At 51.3% G+C, this 23,853-nt stretch overlaps 1 protein-coding gene across 3 annotated transcripts in view; it reads right to left on the bottom strand.

Moving 5' to 3' along the window:
* Nucleotides 1-22,529, bottom strand: part of SCMH1 (Scm polycomb group protein homolog 1) — a 65,274-nt gene extending 42,745 nt beyond the window's left edge. For 2 of the 3 annotated variants that reach the window (XM_027905154.1, XM_027905155.1), the window contains exons 1-4: nt 22,405-22,529; nt 7,553-7,659; nt 4,724-4,808; nt 2,475-2,543 (exon numbers count right to left, since the gene is read on the bottom strand). In XM_027905154.1, the coding sequence (XP_027760955.1) occupies nt 2,475-2,543; nt 4,724-4,748 (94 nt within the window). In that variant the 5' untranslated portion in view covers nt 4,749-4,808; nt 7,553-7,659; nt 22,405-22,529. The remainder of the gene's footprint in view (nt 1-2,474; nt 2,544-4,723; nt 4,809-7,552; nt 7,660-22,404) is intronic. The other variant, XM_027905156.1, reaches the window with a different exon arrangement.
* Between the last annotated feature and the right edge of the window lie 1,324 nt (nt 22,530-23,853).

The following is a 23,853-nucleotide window of genomic DNA, read 5'->3' as shown; positions in this document are numbered from 1 at the left end:
CTGATCTGGCCTGGACATGTAACCCCAGTTCCTGAGTGTTGGTCAAAAAACAGTGATGGCTTTTCCCCACTTGCCAGTGAATCACTTTGCTTCCTGAAAAAACATCAGCCAGTCCTTTTTACTGATGATGGAGCAGGAGTGTCCAAGGGCAGAGCTGACTGCAGGGAATGAAATCCTCTCCAGCCCCAAAAAGCAAAGGGGAATGCTTGCTCCACTGCTGCTCCTTCCAGTACCATATGCAAGCTGTCCTACCAGCCCTAAAATCATCCTCTATTTCACCTGGTCTCTGCCTGCTCTTTCATGTTCCCTCCCCTGCCTTGCAGAGCACACCACTGGAAGGATCCCCATCGGGAAGGACTGTTCCTCCAGGTAAAACACACAGAATCATACCATAAAATGGTTTGGGTTGAAAGGAACCTTAAAGCTCATCCAGTCCCACCTCTGCCATGGGCAGGGACACCTTCCACTAGCCCAGATTGCTCCAAGCACCATCCAACCTGGCCTTGGACACTTCCAGGGATCCAGGGGCAGCCACAGCTTCTCTGGGCAACCTGTGCCAGGGCCTGCCCACCCTCACAGGGAAGACTTTCACCCTAATATCATCTAACCCTGTCCCCTGGCAGTGGGAAGCCATTCCCCTTTGTCCTGGCACGCCAGGCCCTTGCCCTAAGTCCCTCTCCAGCTCTCTCGAGCACATCAGATCTTTTTCACAGGAAGAAATGGGAGAAAAACACTTAATCAGAAACACCCCATTTTTGCAGTAGCATCTGTGAGCCAAACAAAAGCCAAGGACTGTGAACCTGTGTGACTCCCTGGGACTTGGCCCTGGAAATGCCACCGGGCTGACGGTCTGTCACTTGTGTTTGCCTTGGGAAAGCTCCCTGCCCTGTGCTCATGCCGAAGGGAGGTATTACTTGCAGGCAGAGAGTCAGATTTGGGCTCTGATGTCTTAACCTTCAAAAATATTTACTCCAAACAAAACACTCTGCACACCCAAGGGGTCAAACTCCAGTAGTTGTGAACAATGCAGCTCTGCACCCTCATGTTTGGATTCTCTTCATGTTGCATTTAACACTGAACCTTTGCCCAGAATTTAAATGAAGATGGAGTTTCTGTTTATATCTTTTAACTGAAGTCTGGTTTGGGCTCCATTAGCATTTTGGCTCCCGAGGGGTCATCAATCCAACTGAAACAATACATGTGCGTTTCAGGTCACAGCTGTGAAGGAGAACGTGCCCTACCCAGATCAAGGCATCCCATTAAAGTCTGCAGCCCATATGTGTGGCTGCTACGGAGCAGCAAGGCAGCACATGAAAGCAGCACAGGATGAAAATGAGCAGAGCATCGTCTGGGCTCGCAGACCCAGCGACAGTGGCTGTGCCTGATGTCTGAACGCGTCTCCCGGGGGTCAGCTCTGCCACTGGCTCTGCACAGTTCCTGCCTGTCCCACTGTTCCCATTCCCAGGCACTCAGTCTGGCTGCACATGCTCCACTGGGAACAGCTACAGCCCAGAACAGGAGCCCCATCACTCCCTGTCCTGACGTGTGAGTCAAAACTAAGAGGTTTCAACCACCAGGACTGTCTGGTCTGCTCTGCTCCTCCTCAGAGGTGTCCCATTTCAGTGTTAGCTTTGAATAGAAATCCTTCCAGCGATGCCAGAAAGATGCTGCAGGTTCACCCCCTCTATAAAATCACAGAATCATAGACTGGTTTGGGTTGAAAAGGCATTCAAGCTCATCTTGTTCCACCCCCTGCCATGGGCAGGGACACCTTCCACCAGCCCAGGTTGCTCCAAGCCCCGTCCAACCTGGCCTTGGACACTTCCAGGGATCCAGGGGCAGCCACAGCTTCTCTGGGCAACCTATGCCAGGGCCTCCCCACCTTCACAGCCAAGAGTTTCTCCCCCATATCCATCTAACCCTGTCCCCTGGCAGTGGGAAGCAATTGCCCCCCATCCTGTCACTCCAGGCTCTTGTCCAAAGTCCCTCTCCAGCTCTCTTGGAACTCCTTTAGACACCAGAAAGGGCACCAAGTTCTCCCTGGAGCGTTCTCTTCTCCAGGCCCCAACTCTAACAGGATGCACCCCTAAATTTGGGGCAGTGATGAGTTTCCTGCAGGGAGGTGATCCCTGACCCATGCACCTGTGGAGCAGCCGTGTGCACCCCAGCCCACCTGCAGCCTTCCCTCCCAGGCCTGGCATGCCGTGGGTACAGGCTTGGTGTGCTGGGTCACCGTGGGTGCTGCATTGCACAGAAAGCTCCATTTCAGGTCAGTGTGGCCACTGAGAAACAGCCCATCCTCTGCATCTGCAGATGGTGCAGGATGTGGAGCAGAAGGAAACTGCAGTGGAGCCCCCAACACCCCAAAACCTGAGTATACCCAGCCCATTTGAGCTGGGGGAGAGAGAGCAGGGGGAAGGAGGAAGCAGGGAGGGAGAAGGGGAGGAGGAAGGGCGAGAAGGGAGCTCTCTTACCTTGGTACTGGGAGGGAGACTCTGACGGGCGGCTGTACTTGTGCTTTTTACCATCTTTCCAGTCTATGGCTGAGACAAGAAATAGAGCATTTGTGTGAGGGAAAGGAGCCAGCTAATGCACCCTTCAACACTGCCTGCTTTACAGGCACTTCAGAGGAGCAGAGCTCCCTGTCCTGCCCCCGGGTGACGTGGATGATTTGCCCCTGTCTCTGGGGCGTGCTCCCTTCATCCCCACAGCTCATGCAGATACCTGACATGAGGTACCTGCATTTGCACCTCAGGCCCTGCCCAGTCCCCACCAGCCACTGCTCTCCCCCAGTGATCAGCAATAACACAAAGAGCAGCAAACTGCTACAGCTCATTTTAGCTATGAGAAGAAGAGCTCGAGAGGAACAAACACAACAGCCACTAAAAATGGCTCATGTGGATCTTGGGCACCGAGAGGTGGAGCCTGAATCTCTCCTTGGGTATCAGCTCCTGGTCATTTCACACACACAGCCTTGGCCCTCTCTGGAGATGGGGAGAGGACCTCCCTGAAAATCTGCACAACTGCCCTTTCCACGTACAACACGGGGTTTCCATGTGTCCTGTGCAGCTCAGAGGAGAGCACAGCAAAGCAGCACCAGCTCTGGAGAGCAGCTCATCTGAGCTGCCTTTGCTCACAACAGCTTTGGGCCTCAGAGTTCCAAAACAATTAAAGTTCCCAAGACAGCTCTGGAAAGGGATAGATCAAGGAGCAGGGAATGCTCATCCCTGCCTCCAACAGCCTCCATCCCAATGGAGGGATCCCAGATCAGCATCCCTTAAATGAACATGAGGGGCATATGGAGTGTGGCCACAGCGACACGGCCCAGACAAAGACCCTCCTTGGAGATACATAAATGAATGAAAAGGATTGAAGGACACCCTTCCTACAAAGGCATTACCATGAAGGACAGTCTTGTGCCATCTCCCTAAGAAAGCAAGAATAAAGGACATAAAGTATTTAAGTCAAAAGCAAAGAGCCCCCCTGAGTGGGTAGGGCTGCAGGACAGCTCTAACAGCATCTGTGCACTCAAAGGAGCCTCTCACCACACTCTGCAGGCGAAGGTACATTTTGTTCTTAACCTTTAACATGTAAAAATCCTCATTAAGCATGATACAAAAGCAGCAGAGAGGGAGAGAAACACAAGAATTTCTGCAGACAAATAAAGAAACAGTGAAAGTTTAATGCATTATTAAAAAAGCAAGTAAGTAGGACAGAAACCCATGTGTGCATGATGCAGGTGCTGCCTCTGCAACCTATGTCACAGCACTGGCAGCACAGGTCACACAGCCAGGCTGGCTGGAGGCACCAGGCTCCATGAGCACAGAGAACAAGCTGTGTGTGAGGCTAAATCCAGCCAGCCCAGTCCACAGCCACACTGCTGACTAATCAACCTGCCTCCTTTATTGCCAAGCCCTGCAGCTGCCTCGCAGCAGGGTCTCCCCATTCCCTGCTTTCCTTCATTTATTTTCACTTCATTAAAGGACAAGCAGTGTTAGGAAGAGGCTAATGCTGCCCTAAGATGAACCACCACAGAAGCAAAGGAGACACTTGAAAAACATAAAGGGAAGAGAGAAATCAAGCACAGAAACCTCCCGCAATAGAGCCTGGGAGTGTGGAGCAGATGTGAACAAAGGGCTGCCGAGGATGCTCTGTCCTCCCGCTCTCCCTCCCCCCAGCCTCGGGAGCGTGTGATGAGATCACTGCAGCCCAACACACGGCACAGCACTAATGGAAATCAATAGTTTAGTTAAGCACAAGAAGCCAGAGCAGCTCAGCTGCAGGCAGCAGGCTGTGGGTTATTGGGGGATGCCCAGCCCAGGTAGCACTGTGAGGGACCGAGGGACACGATGAGCCTGGGACAGATTTCCTCTCCACGAGGTAGGCTGGTCTCTGGTTTCATGCCTCATTAGAAGGGGGAGGCCTGTCCCAGCAGAGGCAGCTTGCCTCACACTGGGAGCACTGGCAGATGGTGTGTGCTGTGGGTTCGGCAGAGCACCCTCGCTGTGCCCCTCGAGCCGCAGGGGTGCCCCAAAAAGGGACTGTGCTCAGCCCACGCTGGGGGTGGATTGATGGACTGTTCTCTGCACGCTGATGGAGAAACACGCAGGTTTTGGGCTTCCAACCACATCTCCCAGCCTGTTCCTGCCCCCTGAGGCCCTGGGTCCTCCAGGCTGCACCAGCTCCTGACCAGCCCTTGGCTGTGCCAAACCTCACTGCTCACCTTTCTGAGGGCCTGGTTTCCGCATTCTACCACCTGCTGCTGTCCTGATCCTGGGACTGGCTTGCTCTTAGAGAACTGAAGGTGTCTAGGACAAAAGAAATAAAGATGAGAAAATTCCCCATTCATCTGCACCATGAACTCATCACACACAGAGGGAAACACGCCCTGTTACCCAGGGTTGCACAGAGCACTCACAGTTCATTTCACCCCCTCAAACTACAGGACTTTCTTTAATTTGTGGACAACTTCAAATTCATGGCAGGAGCAGCATAAATCAGCACAAGGAGCACATGCCCATCTTTGTGCTCACCCCACAGTGGGTCTGGAGCGTGTGTGTGGAAGGAGGGGCTGCTCCCACTCACAAACAAAGGGAGGCAGAGCTGAAATTTATGAAAGAAAACACATGGAAACATAACATTAACTCTGGCAAAGCAGCACAGCAATCCCCAGCTCCCCACTTGCAATTCAGATTGCTCAGAGAAGTGCTGGGGGATAAGGATGAGAAATTGGACAGTGACCCAGGAAATACTTTTGCTGTTAGCACTGCCCTGAGCATCCAAGTTGTGCTGCAAATTCTTTCTTCCTGGTTGGAGGAAAACTGGCTGGACTGTCCCCAACAAGTAGAAGCGTTTGCATTCTTGTTATAAGCAAATATTCCTGAAAATCAGGACTCTTGGGAGGTGTGTGCTGGGCACATGGAGGGAGCCCAGTGGCCGGCACAGCCGCTCTCCCAGGGCCGTGCCCGCTGCACATGCCGAGCCTCGCCAGGGCCTGCCAGGAAACACCCCAATGAATGGCTGAGCCACAAACAAGCCCTCGGGAAAGCAGGAAAAGCATGTTTTGACACTCCACTAACTAATGAAAGATTAATTGTGTCAATATAACTCCATTTTGTTCACAGTGGGGCAGTCGGGAGGAGGATGGAAGAGGAAGCTGTCTCAGGACACAGCGCCGAGTCGCTGCTTAAAGGGTTATTTACAGCTCCAACTTGGCAAGAACTTGGGATTTTGAAAACCAGGCTTTTTCCAAACCTAAGAGAAATAAAGACTTTAATTTTCTATAACAGCACTATAAACTACAGCCTTTAGATGCAACACTGAGCAATACTCTGAGAAGAAAAATACAGAAGGAATTAAATACTAAAGGAAAAATATTCCTGGTTGTTTTTTTAATCCAAATTAAAAGGTGCACAGTAGTCACTTATTGCCTCTCCTCTAAATAGTGTGTGTGTCTGTACATACTTGTGAAAGCAGTAAAGTTTCGTTCCCTTTCAATAGTGGAAGGTAACTTGCATGTGAAAGGTTATTTACAACTTTTAAAGCTTCTTTTCATAATTTTCTTCATTCATTTTTTTAAAGCCTGGCAGTCTGGCAGGAAAAGTCCCCCAGACATAAAACCCAGGCTGAAAGGTGTTATATAAAGGCACCAGACAAGCATCTGCGATCTCTGGCACTGCCCCTCTGTTGTCTGTGGGACTTTCTAAAGCACCTACACACACAGAATTGTGGAAGCCTGTGGCTGCACCCCTACACTCTCCACCCTCCCACAGTGGAAATAACCCTAATGAGGCTCAGGGAGGACCTTCTTACTCTCTACAGCTCCCTGACAGGAGAGTGGAAGCAGGTGGGGTCAATCTCCTGGGTAATAAGTGACAGGATAAGGGGGAAACGGCCTCCAGTTGTGCCAGGGGAGGTTCAGATTGGATATCAGGAAGAATTTCTTCACAGAAAGAGCTGCCCTGGGGAGGCTGTTCAGTGCCAACCACCCTCTGGGGGAAGAACCTTTCCCTGAGGTCCAACCCGACCCTGCCCTGACACAGCTCCAGCCATTCCCCTGGGTCCTGCCACTGCTCACAGAGAGCAGAGACCGGAGCTGCCCCTCTGCTGCCCCTGGGTTTTACTAACACAGGGCTTGGGAATTGGTAATTCCCACTGATGGTAATTTATAGTTGCCCAGAGGAGCTGTAAAATCTCCACTCTTGGAGATATTCCAAACATCACCAGCTGCCTCCCCAAGCAGCCTGATCTAACCTTGTAACTGAGTCTGGCTTCAAAGTCAGGCCAGTTCTGCATGTGCTGTGGACCTGACAACCTCCAAAAGCTCCTTCCAACCTGAAACACCCAAGGATTTTATCTCACTGACAAGAGATTGGAAAGCAAGAGCAATCACTCCAAAGGGTTTCCACTAGGCTGAAATGCCCCCATGAGGACAGACTTCAGTGCAGAGGGAAGGAAGTGAAGGGCAGAACAGGCTGTCAGGGGCACTGCAGGACAGGAGCACGGCGGCACTGACGGACACGGCCTTTGCTCCATTCAGAGACTGCAGACCAAAAAAACATGAAAGTAATAACTAGCAGAAGATACAGTTTGGTATCCAAGGGGGTAAGTGATGCATCCACAGAGACAGATGTGGAATAACCTCAGACACAAACATGCCACTGCTAGGGAGCTGTTGGCTCGGTCCATGGCACAAAGGACACAATCTTAGTGCTGCACCAAATACAGCCTTTGAGATTCCCACAGCCCAGCACATGCTGCAATGCTCCACCTCCAGAACCTGGCAATTGTACACAACTGCACACCAGAGTTAAAACTCCCCTTGTTTTCAAAAGCTGTATTCCTCCTGCTTGTGGAGATCAAGATAATCTCCCAAGCACAGACCACAGTGTTAGAGTGTTGGTTTCCAGAATTTATAGCCTGAAAGGACAGATCAATGTGCAAATTCATTTCAGCAGGAGGCTACCTTAAAAATGTAAAAAGGCCAACTGATTTGCTGCCTTTAGTAGCAGATAAAGTGCCTTTCCCACAGTTTCAAACAACTTTCACTCACCGAGATATCAAAAGTGCCAAGGGCTCCACTGAACTGTCATGGGCTCTAGTTCCCCATCACTCCTCCAAGACAGCAGAGTCAGTACAAACACTGCGGCATAGCAGAACCTGAAAGCAAGAGAGACAAAATGAAAAAGTTTGCATTTAATTGCAGAAAGGCTACGTTACCAGCTGCATTATTCATGTTCATATTTAATTCATTTAAAACATCCAAATTTAAATTTAAAGACAGCTGTAACAAACATTCCCACTTGCCACGGCAAAGCAGCGCAGAACTTGACACAATTTAAGTTCAGCTTGCAGTGAGTACACGGGACTGCGGCTGTTAAACACCTTTGATATGAGAGAGATCACATCAACTGAGCTGATAGAAACTAGTTCAGCTTTTGTAAAATGAAACTATTGCACAAAGGAGGATTGAAAAGACTAGACCTGATTAGTAATGAAAAGGAGAGAGACCACATGAGAGGCACATAAAGTAATGAGTAGCATGAAGGGAGTGAACTGGGAACTCCAAATTATCCCTTCCCAGAGCAGCAGAGCAAACCTACAAAACTAAAAACTCCCAAGTATATACCAGGGAGAAGGAAATGTTTACTGGAAACTAACACGTGCAACTTTCTCATGGAGGAAGTTGTCAAGAGAAGCAAACCTTTAAATAACCTTAAAAATGACAAAGACACTGAAAAGCGAACGAGCACTTATAACGGTATCAAAATATAAGACGCACAGGCCAAAGGCACCCATACCCCAAGAAAAAGAGCTGAGTGAAGGTGGGGTGCCCAGATGGACCCTCCCCACCACATCCCTGCCCTGGCTGCTGGGCTTGGCAAGGAGAAGCCGAGCCCTTGCCAGGCTGTGGGTGCTGGCTCACGGCCAGAGGCAGGACACCAGCTCGAGACATGGTTTGTTCACGCCCTGGTGACCCCTGTGCTGGGTTACAGAGAGATCCACACCTCCGAGGCACGGGCTTTTACCTTGGGCAGAACAGAGGCAGCCAGGGCTGGAAGACTATCCCAGGGCATGCCCAGCTTCTGAGTGTGGCTCCCTCCGGCAGCCACAGAACACAGCCCACAGCACAAACACTGCTGAAATGCATCTTAATCCAATTAAATTCTCACCCCCACTGCTCTCACCAACAGGCTCTTCCAAAAGCTCATCCCTAAGGGGAGACGGATTCAATTTACCTGTGCCAGATTGGAAGGGACCTGCAGGGTTAGAGGGGAGCCTGCTCTGCAACATTCTTCCCCCAAGTATGGCAACTGAAATGGCAGTTAAAAAAAAAGAGAAAATGGGGGTGGAAGACGCTGTCCCGTCTCTGCAGACCTCATGAGATGCATGTAATCCCTTTATCTCCAAAGCCTCCGCTCCTTCGGAGCGCATAATCATGAAAAGAGTTAAAGCTGAGGCTCTTAATGTCTCTTCTAGGCATTTCTTTATTCCACTCAAGGCACCAGTCACATCTGAATTATTTCCTGGGGTTGTTTGGACTTCCTATTATACAGGGATGATTATGGTGAACCTTGGGATGGGATCCAAGTTGGATCTCAGCACTCCCGTGTTTGATTGAAAGGGGAGCTGAAGGTTTGTTGACAGCGTGCCAAGCTTCAAACCTCGCTGGACAATGCTGCTGCCAGCAGGCCAGAGGCTTCCAGAGAGCAGAGGGAGAAAACTACCAAGGGTGAAGCTGAAAAATGGTTTTATGAGGTCGGACACATACCCCACAGATTAGGACAGGGGGCAAAAAAGGGGACTCTGCATAGTGCCAGAGGACTGTGAGAATGACGCTTCTTGGAAATCCCATGGGACAGCCAGGAGTGAATCCTGATGGTTTCTCAGGACGCAAAGCGCCTGCAGTCATTGATTTTTTTCCCCACAAAAGCACAGGTCTGGGGCACCATGACCACTGCAGCCAGTAAAAATCCCTTCTGCTCCAGCTGAGGTTTCCTTCACAGTCATCTTTCCATCACGCACTATTAGTGTTTCCAGCAATAAAGAGCTGTCCTTCACAATTCCCTCAGGAAATGCAAAGGCAGCACTACAGGCTCCTGCCCATCATGAGTGATGGGGATGCTGCCATTCCAGCCTCCCAGCTGGAGGCTCAGGCTGTGCCAGGTCTTGTTTCAGCTCTGTCCTGGAAGCCCATCTGTGCACCACGGGTTACCTGGGAGCATCCAGGGGCATCAGAAAACCAGCACAGACACATCGTGAGCAGATCATCCAGCCACAGAACATCCTGAGTTGGAAAGGACCCACAAGGATCACCCAGTTCAACTCCTGCCCTGCACACACCCCCCAACAATCCCATCCGTTGTCCAAAGCCTCCTGCAGCTCTGGCAGCCTTGGGGCTGTGCCCACTGCCCTGGGGAGCCTGTTCAGTGCCCAACCAGCCTGGGGGGGAAGAACCTTTTCCAACCTCAGCCTGCTCATTTAACATCTTCTTTTGCCATTTTTAATCTCTGTGGTGGAGAAAGAAAGGTACTTTCAGAGGACTGTCAGTGCATGATCTGACACTTCTGACCACTTTTGCTTATCACAGCAGACTTTACTCATCAGATTTCTGCCTGACCTACGGACACCAGAAATTTTGCTGGTCTAAACTCGCTGGTTTTTCCTGTTTTTTTTTCAGGGAAAACCCCTGTTTTCCTCTCAAACTGTGCTCTGATGATCTGACTGACCTCTCTCCTGGGCCGAAGCCAAAGACCAGCAGGCAGCTCCCAGGACTGAGCACCAGCCTGCTCAGAGCCAGACACGCAGGCACAGAGTCCTAAACCTAAATATCAAACAAATGCTTGTGTGGGGCCTGAAGGAAACTCTCAGGAGTGGAGCAGCTGCAAAGTCTGAGGAGGGGAGTCAGAAGTTTTCTTGACCAACAAGTGAATTCCCTTCCATCTCTCTGTTATCATCCTCCTGGACAGGAGTGGAGTTTTAGTTCTCCTTGTCTTTGCAAAGCCACATTTTTGGCAGCTCCAAACACGGGCTGATGAAGCTACAGCACCTCTGGAAGCACCTCCCCTCATCAGGGGGAGGTGAACTGTACAATGAATGTTGGTATTTCCATCTGCAGCACTGATCCCCTTGTGTGATCTGAAATACCTGATGGCTGCAAACCATTACTCCTCTTTCTACCAGAAGGATTTTGTGTCATTTCCAACATTTCTCTTTCTCTGGAACTAATTTTATCTTTCTATCACATAAGAAGTGGACTGATAAACTCCAGACTTCGCGACAAGCTCCTCACAAACACATTCTTGTGTTAGCACACTGAGGTGTCTCAAAGATGTGATCACAAGCAACACACTTCCTCAGCCCCTGAGCCGAGTCTCAGGGGAGCACATATTTTAAAAGACAAAAACACGTGAAGAACTTGGATAGATCATGTCTGTACAATGAAAATATCAACTTTATTACTTCCTTTTAAACACCTTCAGGTTGGAAGGGAGAGGAGATGGGTCAACCTCCTAGAAAGTGGCAGCTGGACATCAGACAATGCTGAGTTGAGCTCAAGGGATCACCTTCAGCCTGAGTGTGAAAACCAGGGACCAGTGGGAGGAATCACCACCATGAGGGAACCTATAGCAATTACCACTGCTCATGACTGCAGAGGAAATTAAATAAAACCTTGCAGGATTCCAGTAAAGGTCTCCTTCCCTTTAAAAAAACAAAAACAAAACCAAAAAAACCCACCAGCATGGGCCTTGGCTCAAACCAGAAATATCTGATGTGTATCACTGCAAGCAGACCTGGTTCTCCATGAAGACTCAAGGGGCTGCAATAAAGACAAGAAGTTTGGCCCTCTGCAGGAACAGGATACTCAGACTGAGAGAGACTGAAAGGGCTTAAAACAAAAGCCAGGTGAGTCTGCTAAAGGAAGCCCCTTAACAGGACGAATCTTCTCAGTGCAGCTGTGTTTCCTGAGGAGCTGGGAGTTATGGCCATCCTGCTCCACAGCTGCCAGTTCTGTAGTGAGGGGAGTGGGCACTCCAGCCCTCAAACCCCCCTTGGAAAGATGCTGTAAGAAATCCACACATTGGGGAAAAATCAGAACTGCTTTTGTTCTAAGACTGGTGTTGGTTTGTTTCTTAGAACTCAAACCCATTCCCTTCCCTCAAACAGAAAGAAAACAGTGCAAAAGCTAAAGCCTTCCCATTCAGGAATCTTAGAATGGTTTGGTTCAGAAGAGACCTCAAAGATCCTCTTGCTCTGATCCCCCTGCCACGGGCAGGGATATACAGCACTCGGAAGATCCTGTGCTGCTCCTGCCCAGCCAGTGCCACGTTCCAGGCTTGGAGCCAAGGCCTGGGCTGCTTCTCATTGCCAGGGACAGGGAATGGCCCACCACAACCACAGACTTAACCTAATCATATAAATCCCCTGAGACTACAGCGGGGGTTGAGGGAGCTTCCCTGGACTCCACAATCATTTCAGGGACCCTTTTGTGGCTGGTCCTGCTGCTGAAGCTGCTCTGAGGTTCTGTGTTGCTGTTGTTTCCCCTGGGGTGAGCAATGCCTATATCCCACATCCCCCCGTGAACGAGGCCACCAGCACCATGGCTGTCCACAGCTGTTCTGGAGAAGCTTAGGGAAAAGCAGCAGGTCTCTGTTTCTGGGTGTGAAGCAGAGACATTTCTGACCTGTCCCACCACTGTGCCTCAGTGGAGCTCTCCCAGATGCACTGCAAAAGAACCTAACACAGAGGACTGGCTTTTTGGGCAGGTGAGGCTCCAGTTACATGGAGAACAGGACTTCAGTGTCATATGGCAAGAACATGCCAAAGCAAGGAAGTCAATTTGTGTGCCTTAGGATGTTGTTTCTGCCACTGAACCACCTGTGTTTCAGCTATTTGCTGTCAGCACAATTCACACAGCTCAGAGTGAGTCTCCTGCTTTTAGAGCAATGGCCTGGGGTACAGAGCAGCATGGCAGTGCACCCAGCACCCAACCCACTGAGGACACCTGGAAGCAGAGGAGATTGATCATGCATGGGCCACTCTGCAGCCTGATTCCAGCATATTCTGACCACACCCTGATGACCAGGGGCCAGGCCACAGGCCAGTTTTGCACATACCTGGGTTTCCTTTCGTGGCAATCCCAGGAACACGGAGAAGTGTGGAATATGGTGCACCCCACGCACCTCCGGGCTGGGTCATGCCTCCCCCACTGCCCAGGGACAAGCTGGAGGGTGCCCACCGAGGGCAGGGTGTGATGTAGAGCACCCCGAGGGGACACCCAGCCCACGGGGCACAGCGGGGAGGCCAAACTGCTGCAGGCAGCAAAGGAAGCTTTACAGCAATGTGGCAGGGTCAGTGTGCACTGAGCCACATGCCAAAGCCAAGAGCTATTACTGAAAGCAGATGGCTTATAGGGGACCCTGAAATGGGATTCTGCCCATGGCACTTACAAAGTCACCCCACACAAAAGCACACAATAGGATGCTTCAAAGTCTTTAAATAAGAATTTAAACAGGAGCACATTAAAAACCAGTGCATGGTTTCCATATCATCACCAGACAGGCCAGCACAGCCCCCCTCCCACAGACAACCATGGCTGCTTTCCCAGACAGCAGTTACGCACGTGATGGATGTGCCCCAGAATGGGCTCCAGTGCAGAAACACTGCACAGGTCAACATCCAGTCTATTTATCTATATAAAAAAGGTTTAATTAACCTTATACTTAATTCTCTACTGGACTGTATCTTATTAAAAAATAAGCTCTTTACAGGATGAAAGATATGGGAGGGGAGGATCTGGTGGATAAATATATACATGGTTTGTAATGCTAACTAATGAAATAAATACATCTAATGCTAGGACAGTGTAGTCCCTAGTAAGGGGAAACAGGAAGCAATCCAGAAAGAAAGGGCTCTGACTTCCAGTTGTGTCTCTATTGGAAATGTCAGGACAGAGTGAACATCAAGCAGGGTGTGAGAACTCCTCAAAGAAGATTTTGCATTAACTATTTCTAGTAATGTCAGTTTGATAAGGTTTCGGCAGAACATCCTCAGGAGACCATAAGCAAGGAAAGGCAGCTTGAGGGGGAATAAAAAACCAAAGGGATGGTAATTAGGGGACAAAACAGGAATGTAAATGAGGAAAACCTTGGAAAGAGATGGGAAGGAGATGACCCAGTCCCTTATAATACCCTGTACCTCACAGGCACAAGGGAGGAGCAGGATCCTCAGGGACAGACACACAGGGGCAAGGGTTTCCACTGAAATAGCAGGAAGGGAGATGAGAGCTCCAGGAGCAGAAGAGAGCAAAGCAGCCCTGAGGAAAAGGTGAGGGACGAAATCACCACTCTCTAATGAGCTAAATACTGAGATGTAGGGGGATGATGATCATTACATACACCTACAATTACATTTTCCTTCTGCTTTCCTTCTATAACCGATGCTAACAATTAAATGGAATGCTTAGCAACATCCCCTGGGAAAAATATGCTGGATGAAAACTTTCATCCTGAAGCCTGTGATGGCATCAAAGCAATCACTGAGCGTGTTACTGGAGTGTGCAAGGTGCTCTCTTCCCTTGTCTAGCACAAAGGAATGACCTTCCCTGGAGTTAAGTATTTCTTAACTTCCTGGGGTCCAGCACCAACACAGGCACATCCCTGCTGACAAGGGGTGGGGGGCCCATGACTTCAGTCACACTCAAGGCTGAATTCTTCACAGATCTCTATACAAACCCTGTCCCTGACTGAACATCCACACAGCCAACCTTCCCAAACCTTCCAAATACAACTCTCTCTGCCCTCCTGAACCTGTTCTCTCAGAGAAGGCAAGGTAAAATGATCCCTTTAGTATATACATATATATATATATAAATGTATCCTTAGTGACAAAACCCAGGGTCTCCCTGCCAAGCAGCAGAGCCAGACTCACCGTCAACCTCTCCCCTCCAGCACTCCCAGCAACTGATTCTTCTTGTGCAAACGGAGGACAGATGAGAAACAGTTCCTACTGATCTGCCCCATCTGCTAAAGAAATGAGAAAGATAAAATATCCAAACCCTCAGGGTATGGAGCAGAGCCACAAAACCTTTATTTACCTCTGCTAGGACTGAAGAGGAGTCAGTCTCTGCTACTTGGAGCAGAGACAGAGATAATCCAGCCCTGACAGGGGGAGAGAGGGATGTCTGGGAGGGTGAAGGGAAAGGTTGTGCCATTCCTCCTGGTGCCTGGCCCACTCCAGCCCAGCAGCAGCCTGCCAAGGCAAGGGGCTGTCCAGGAGAACAGCTCCCAGAAACTCACTGTACCCTGAGGGAATGGCATGTCAGGGCAGGAAACAAGAACCTTTGTTTTATTTTCTCACTCGTGTAGAGATATTAAGTTGTCTATTTCTTAGGAAAAGGAAAGGAAATTGCAGCAGTGCAACATGTCAAGAGAAACCAGGCTCACTGAGGATGGGTATTAATTACTGCTTGCTATTTTTATCCTGTGTATAACTCTGGTCTCGTCTATGACTTAAGGAGCTAAAATCCCAGGAGCCAAAACTCTGTATCTACTGAAATAGGTGAAAGATCCTTTACAGGGTGTAAAGTCTAGATACAGAGAAATTCTAACAAGTGCCCATCAAAACGTCAGTCAATTTTAATAAGAAAAGAAAGAACAATCGAGCAGTACACAGAAATATTATCTCAGGAGAATTACTCCCAGAGAGGAAAAATCACTAGCCAGTTCCTGCAGGAAACCCTGAACAGATGGCTGTTAATTATGGAAAGAAAAAGTTGTTAGGCTGCTTTACATTCCTGAAGGGCCAAGAGTTTGGACAACTAAAAAATATACTGTGAGGCCCTTCACTGTTTTCAGTACAACACACAGTAGATGCCAACAAAAAAAAAAGCAAACTATGACCACAAGCAACCAAAAGTCCATCCTGCAGCTCTGCAAGTATGTTCAGTGTCTGCCAAGGAGCTAATGAAAACAAGGCCCTCTTACAGACTGTATCTGCTCAACATTCAAGTACCTGCTGGACATTTTGTACAGCTTATAAAACCATAAAATATCACAGGGCATTTACAGATTTTCCAGCTGACAACGATATGAAATAACTGAGCAGTCATGGAACACCCCGAGTCCTCTGGCCAGGCAGAGGATAACGCTGAACAGACACTGCCACACACACAACTGGAGACTCAGTCAGCACTGCACAGGACGAGACCAAAGCTCATGGTGATGGAAAAGGAGCCAAGATTCCAAAGCCATCCCTTAGCCTCACTGTAATGCTGGAACAACAGCCCAGATCTACAGTGCAGGGCTTGGACAATGCCCAACTGGAAGCAGTTCCTCCTGCCCTCTCCAGGCACAGCACTCCACTGCCAAGTGAGCCACCACCTCCTGCCCTGCTGGGGACATGTGGCATTATCCAGTCACCCACAGCCCTCCAGTGTGGGGTTGTGGGAATGACAAGGTGGGCTTCACCTCTGGAGGCGTGGGAGCAGCCAGGAGATGGGCCAGCTGCCATGGGTTATTCCCTCTCAGGGAGGATTCAAGGGCTCCAGGTAAGCAGCAAGGTGGTGGCCTCGCTGGATTGAGCTGATACCTGCTGCCAATAAGTGATCAGTATCCTCTGGATGATGTCAATTGTACATAACATCACGCACAGCAGGTACTCTGCTACAGAAAAAAATCAACATTTTATTCCACACAAGGACAGAAATACTGCTAAGCACCAAAACTTGAAAGATTTAAACTTCCATCACCGAAGGAACAACATGGGAACCACGTATTATACAGTTACTGAACAAGGAACCACGTCCAACACAGATGTAAACTAACAACAATCACAACATTCCATGGCTGGTGGCCCTTCACTACATCAGGAGGTCTCAGTTCTCCACCCAAAGCCGACACTCTGAGACCCCACCTGAAAATATTTTTCACTGATGCTGTAATACCTCAAGAGTTATTTTCTTTAAGAGTGTGACTAATAACTTAGGACACCACCTGATGAGGAGGATGTCTCCATGGCCTTTTTGAAGGCAGACACAAGCTCCCCAGGCACCAGAAAATTTGATCTGGAAACATGCAGTCACAATCAGCGCTGCATCACAGCTCCTGGGTCAGGGTTGCCTCACACTGGGCTGCAGCCAGCAAAAAGCAGCGAGTTTGACACTGCCAGGTACCTCTCACCAGTGCCACAGGTCTGGAGAGCTGCTGTGTGCACACAGAATCACTGAACAGCCTGCCCTGGAAGGGACCTCAAAGCCCATCTCATTCCACCCCCTGCCATGGGCAGGGACACCTTCTACTACCCCAGGTTGCTCCAACCTGGCCTTGGACACTTCCAGGGATGAGGCAACCACAGCTTCTCTGGGCAACAACATTTTAAACTAACGGTTTTTAATGACTTTTAATGACTAATGACTTTTAATACCATCTTCATAAAACGTACCACTATCTAAAAACTCTTTAAATATTCAAGACAGGCATTTTGCTACAGAAGTATAAGACAACTGGGGAATTTGTGATATACAATTTTAATAAAACCCAGGTCACCTCACACACAGTGACATCAGCCTAGATCAAGGACTGTTAAGTCATGGCCAACACAACACAGGGATGTGGGACTGGGGCTGCCCAGCTGCCACACACGTGCCATTAAATCCACAGCAGTGCCCGAGAGCCAGCAGATGCTCTCTGAGCACAGAAGGGAAAGGCAGAAAGGAAGATCAAACCCTACACAATGATTGCTTTTACATTTACAGAATTTTTCTTCTCTTTGTTAGCCTGCCAAAGAGAAGGTGAAATGTCAAAACGATGGGGTTAAAGTGCAGCAATACCGGCCTGAAATCAAGCAAAGCTTCTTAATCTCAGAATAGTCAGGCGCTGGAGCGGATTGCTGAGGAAAAGTCAGAATCATAAGCACTGGAAATCTTAAAGAAGAGCTCAGACAAACCTCTAGGAAACACTACATGTAGGTGATCCTTCAAGGTCACTTCTAGAAACACTGAAACCACAAGCCTTTCTCCAGAAGCACCTCTCTGCTCACACAGCCACTGCACTATTTTGATGGACTGCAGCACCTTTTTTAGGATTTGCTGGAACAAGACAAAGAAAAATAAAAGCAACCGCAGCCAGCGTGCAGGGAGCAGCAGTCTCAGGCTGCGGGAACAGTCACTGGACTTATTTTTAGAAAGTGGAATTGGTACAACTTCCTCTTCGCTCCTGACTCCATCAGCTCTTCTGCCTGCTCTCTGTGCCTCTGCTTAACTAACATGGAGAAAGAGAACTTCCTTCTACCTTCTGGGTGCCACCTGGACAGCAAAGGCAAAGGCAGGGACACGGCAAGGGAGGCTCCTGCAGCCGGGAGGAGCGGGGGGAACACCAGCTGTCCCCCTACTCGCTGCACACACAGCTGAGCGTTCCCAGCGCCTCCAACGCAGGGGACAGGGCTCGATGTGAGGGGAGGAGGCAAGAGGCTGCTCCAAACGGGAAGGGAGAGAGGCCCAGGAGCAGGGATGAGGTGCTGCCATGGCACAGGGAGGTGTTCCAGCACTGCCTTGTCCTGGTGGGTGACAGGGGGGTGACTGCAAGCAGCAAAGGGACGGTGGCTCACTTGGTGGAGAAACACCGGGCTTCGTCCTGTGCAGCCTCTGCCAACACTGAACTAACACAAGCATCCTCCAGCTCCCCCCTGGCACAAATCCCACAAATCCCACTTTTTCCAGCGGGACACTTCGCTGGAGTCATGCATCAACAGCAGTCTGGGGAGAGCAGAAGGTGCACCTATTCCCCCCACCCCCAAGCAAACTGCAGCATGGGTCACTCCAGCAACGGGTGAACCAAACTTGCTCCCTTGTCACAATACCCTGAAGAAAGGACCTGGCACAGTGTTCAGTGAAACCCTGGAAGGGCCAGGAGAGAGGAAGAACAGCACGAAACTCAATGGGCAAAGACTGAGCTTCACAAATTTCCACTGGCATCTACTCCTACAGCTTCTGTCGCTGAAAACAAACCCGAGCCACGGGGAGGTTTCTGGACGGTTCACACTGTCAGTCTGGAAAACAAGCTCACTGAAGCTGGGTAACTCAGAGCTCACCGAAGCTGGGTAACTCAGAGTTCACCAAAGCTGGGTAACTCAGAGCTCACCAAAGCTGGGTAACTCAGAGCTCATCAGCTGGCAGGAGGCACCTCCAGGAGTTATGTGCTGACTGTGCTAACATCATTTGATTTACAGCGCACACAAAAAACTTCTGACCAAGAAATGGAGAGGAGAGGATGTATTTCAGAGGCATCAGCTTGTCCCAGGGAAAAAACAGTCCTGCCCTGGACTCCCATGTCAGCTGCCCCGTGTTGGCAATGGCCACATCGACTCTTTCCTTATCTCCGATGATCAGTTACCAAGCAGACACTGGAGCTGCAGGGGTGACTTCCCAGCCCTGAGGAAGCCAAGTGCTGTCGGCTCCTGTGCCACAGCTCAGACATCACCCGTCCATCTGGCCTGTTGGACAAGGCTGCCACGCAAACAGCCGAGGCAGCAAAACTGACGTTCATCTTTTCCTTCAGTTCTCAGCCAAATTCTTCATTTTTTGCTCAGGATGAGTCTGCATAAAAGCGTCAGACTCTGCCCAATGAGAGCAGAGGCACAGACACAAACTCTGCTTAAACCCCCGCTACAGAAGCAGGCTTTTGGTAGGTGTCTGAGTGAACCCTGCAGACTGCAAACCGTGTATCACAGCATCTAAATCTGCCAGAGGTGCTGCGTCAGAAACCTCAGTAAAAGAGCTAAGTACTATTCTGTGTTTTTTTAAGGAAATTTAATGTAGATAGAGATCTCTAGGAATTAAAGTTTTCAGCACCAGCTGTACTAAATTCTGCTCACAACTGAAACCCCCTCTGAAATGTCCTGCTAAGGGACATGGACTCACAGGACAGAGCACAGCTTCACAAAAAGGACGAGGTGCTGCTCTCCAGTGCTCAGGTGCTCCCACCAGACCAGGTCACTAGACTTGTCTGCTCCCAGCCCAGTGAGACCTGGTGATACAGAAGGAAGTTTTCTCGTGCTTCCTGCTACTCTCAGACTTGTACTATCAGCTCAAACACTGAGCAAGTGTTTTATAACAGCCTCCACCGAAGGGTACTGAAGCTGAGTAAGAAAGGAGTTCTTCACAAATAAACCAAAAAATCCATTCCTTTAGGACTAGTCCCTGTTATCCTGCAAATAAAGTGGGATGAAATATTCAGGTTGCAACTTGGAGTGCAGGTGCTACACCAGGACGTGGAGCTGGGTGAGGGCAGGGTCAGAATTACAGTTCTGCTACACAGAGAATTTAATTGTGGGGATGATTTTTACCTTGGCATGTCTCTGAATTACATATGTGCAGGAGATTAACCACCCTGCAAGACAAACTGGCAGCCAGAGCTGCTGCTCTGCCTCATTTCTCAGGGACCCCTCCTTGTTAGGAAACTTTTCAAACATAAACAGAGGCATAAACTGCTCCCAATCTGTTTGTGTCACCGCAAACTGAATTTCAGTTGCAGGCAAGAAAAGGAAAAAAGACTGGGGCTAGACACAAACATTACAATTCAAGAGCCCAAATTAACTCAGCCCAGCTCGGAGCCCCGGTCACCAGCACACTGCTCCAGGAGCAGACAGGAGCTCAGGAGGATGCAAAGCCCTCTGTCTTGAGCACACAGTTCAATTTGCAAATATGCAAACAGGTCCAAGTGTTGGCACACATCACCTGCACAGGATGTGGAACTGCCAGCAGGAAGAGCCTTAAAAAAAGAGCCATTACTTAGGAAGGGTTTAGATCTGTGTACTTGACGGTACTCAGTGCTGGGAAAAACGAGGGCATCTCTGGAGGTCCTCTGTGTCTGAGGCCATGAAACAAAGTTTCAGAGAGTCCTTTAAATTAGACATAGGGCAGAGACACAGCTCCCAGAGCACTCACGCCCTAGACCGAAGGACAGCTACTTGATGAATAACATCATCATTTCATACCCCAACAGCATCTTTCACTTGATGACACCAAATTGTCGTGCAAAATTCATTTAGTTTCTAGAGACATGCATCAAGAGTTAAACTTTATTAAAATTTTAGGCACAGGAAAAGCAGGGGGTCAGGATCAGCACTTGCATGGGGTGCCACTGGGCCTCCTGTTCTAAACTCTGCATTTCCTTTTCTTTTAATTAGCTAATCCCCTGATTTATTTCATACCAAATATTTGACAGAAAAGCAGATTATCAGGATGCAGAACTATCACTTGCTGAGATGCAACTACCAAACCAGGAAGACCAAGGTGCAGCATATTTCTCTCAAACAAAACAGACTCAAACTAAATTTAATTAAATAAATAAATCCTTTAAATAGCACAGAAATACCTGCATTTCCCTCGTGCCCTTTTGTAAGGGACTCCCGATTTCCATCTGCATTTTCATACCATCTACTGGGCAGATCCTGAACTACCCCCTGGCATTTGGAGGCCCTGCAGGGCTGCAGCTCACGGCAGCTTGACCCAAGCTGAGCCCCCCACGAGCCCAGTTTTATTCCCCATATTAACACCAAGCACAAGACAGTGCCTGGGATGAAGCACCATCTCATACTCCAAATACTCCTAGCAAGTGCATGGGGACAGCACAGCCTGGCCAGCAGAAGTGTGAGGGTAAGGAGGGGCAGGCAAGAGGAGGAGGAGGAAGAGGCCCAGCCCAGCCCACGGCATTGCTCAGGCGTTCAACCGAGGTGGGAGAACATCTTCCCCCAATATGACTGGCTGCGAAGAGCAGCGACCACATGGCTGTTCCCAGCCACTCAGTGCACGCTGTTTACTATAAACAACAACAGTAAACAGAAACTCAGCCAAAAAACCAAAGCCGGGGACCCCGGACCTGTGTCTCCACATCCCGACTTTCCCCGTGGAAATAAATTAGTTTCATATTCAGCCGCTGAACCCAAACCATCCGAGGCCCGAGGGAGCCAAGCAGCTTCAGTGCATCCCAAACTCGGGCCGCCTGTTTGGATTTGCCAGCTCTGCCTTCAGTCATCCAAACTGCTGCCACAGTTTTCACACGGGAGCTTCAAAGAGCCTGCGGATTAAACCTGCGCGGCAGGAGCCAGCCGACACCGGGGTTATTTTTAAACATCTCAACTGTGCACGAAACGCTCGAATGTTGTCTCACTCCCAGCCCTACCCCAGCACCCGACTCGGGGGGGCTGTGAAGGAGGCGCAGGTTTTCCCCAGGGATGGGGGTTGTGGCGTTTCTCCGGCGGGTCCCGGGGGTCACCCCGACACCTCCAGCTGCGGGACCCCGCGGGGGTCCCTCTCGGAGCACCGGGCTCCATCCACACACCCCCGGGGGCACAGGACGGTGTCACTGAGCCCCGCAGGGCTCCACGGGGAGGAAGGGCACAACCCCCCCGGGCACAGCCCACAGGCGGGGGCCACCCCCTGCAAACCTCCGGCAGCTCGTCCCGCTTCCCCTTCGCTGCCGGGAGCGGCCGGCCCACCCCGAACGGCGCCGGGGCCGGGGCAGGCTCCGGCCGGGCCAGGCACCGCTCCGAGGCCTCGGGGCGAGGCGGCACCGCGGCTGCCCCAGGCCCTGCCAGGGGACACCCGGCAGAGTAACAAAGCCCTGGAAGCGGCTTCCCCAGGAGCCACAGCCCGGCCGGGCAGCGGCGGGGCCGGGGAGCCCGCGGGGCGCTGCCGCGGGCCGGGGGGGCCGGTGCCGGGCGGTCCCCGGCAGGTGCGGGCGGTGACAGCCGCCCCCGGCCCGGGCACTGCGCGGACGCGGCCGGGCCGCGCTGACAGGCGGCAGGAGATCCGGGCCGGGCTGCGGGCCCGACCCCCGCCCGCCCCCGCTGCGCCTTCCCGGGCCGAGCCGAGCCGAGCCGGGCCGGGCCGAGCCGTTCCCTCACCTGCGCGGCCGCCGAGCGCTGGCGCTGCTCAGTCCGTCAGTCCCCCAGCCCGTCAGTCCCTCAGTCCCTCAGTCCCTCGCCGCCGCCGCCGCCGCCGCCATGTTCGCGCTGCGCAGGGAGGCGGGGAGGGAGCGGGGGGAGCGGGAGGAGGGACCGGACAGCCCGGCCCGGCCCCGCCGCCGGAGCGGCTCGGGGAGAGCGGGGCTGCGGGGCCGAGCGGCGCGGCTGGGGCTCGGCTCGGCCCGGCTGGGGCTCGGCTCGGCCCTCACAAACTGCCCCCGACCGTCGCTGCCGACTCCGGACTGTCCTCCCTCAGGGACAGAGCCCCGTGCTCCCTGCGCACTCCGAGCACGGGGCAGACCCTCAGTGTGGGGAGAGACTCCCGTGTGCCCACACGGGCCCCTCTAGGACGGGGCAGACCCCCACCGTGATCTTCAGCCTGGGAACAGCTCCCCCCCCCCCCGCCAACTCAGGACCCCACTGTGAGCCCCCCTGTGAGCCCCAGCCTGGGGACTCCCCTGTGCCACCCCAGGACCATTGGCACAGGACAGACCCCCGCCTCCGTGAGCCCCAGCCTCAGGATGGGCCCCCGTGCCCACCCAGGACACAGGGACACGGGGCAGACCCCCACTGTGATGTACACGCCCAGAGTGGTGCCCCTGTGATTGCCCAGGACACTCTGGGCATAGGGCAGAGCCCCACTGTGACCCTCAGTGTGGGGATGGACCCCCTGTGCCCACCAGAGACCCCCTGGGTACCACAGAGCGATCCATCCATGTCTGGGGCCTCATTGGAGATGGCCAGGCCTGAGGGGGGGCCCACACAGCACAGCCAGGTCCTGGGGACAGGCAACCCCCAGATATTCCCTTTCCTCTCACACTGGGCAGGGCATCTCCCTGCAGCACCATTCCAGCTAGAGACACCACAGGTGTACACATGTATTTGGGGACTCAGTGTCCCTGAATCCCCCCAGGCAAAGTAAGACCCCTGTGACTCCCAGCTAAGAGGATTCCTTGTGCCACTGTTGTACCTCATTAGCTTCACACACCATCTCCAGCTTCCATCCAGACAGACCCCTGTGCAAGCTGACCCCATGAACGCCCACAGACCTTGGTGGTCTCTCCTGACCAGAGACCTTCCCTGTGCTGTAGAGCAACCAGAGCCTGCAAATGGTACCTGAAAACTATCCCCCGTCACTCCTTATCTTGGGAACTCCCGGCTAACAAGTGATAGAACAAGAGGGAATGGCCTCAAGTTGTTCCAGGGGAGGTTTAGACTGGATATTGTAAAAAATTTCTTCATGGAAAGGGTTGTCAATCCCTGGCACAGGCTGTGCAGTGTGGAGTCTGACGTGTAGATGTGGCCTTGGCAGCGCTGGGTGAATGGTTGGACTTGATCTTAGAGGGCTTTTCCAACCCAAACGGTCGGGGGTTCCATGTGACACGTGGC

Source organism: Empidonax traillii, unplaced genomic scaffold (genome assembly GCF_003031625.1).
Source record: "Empidonax traillii isolate 1590-97213 ecotype Southwest subspecies unplaced genomic scaffold, ASM303162v1 scaffold1126:size462002, whole genome shotgun sequence".
Lineage (NCBI taxonomy): Eukaryota > Metazoa > Chordata > Aves > Passeriformes > Tyrannidae > Empidonax > Empidonax traillii.
This window is presented reverse-complemented; position numbering and strand designations above follow the sequence as displayed.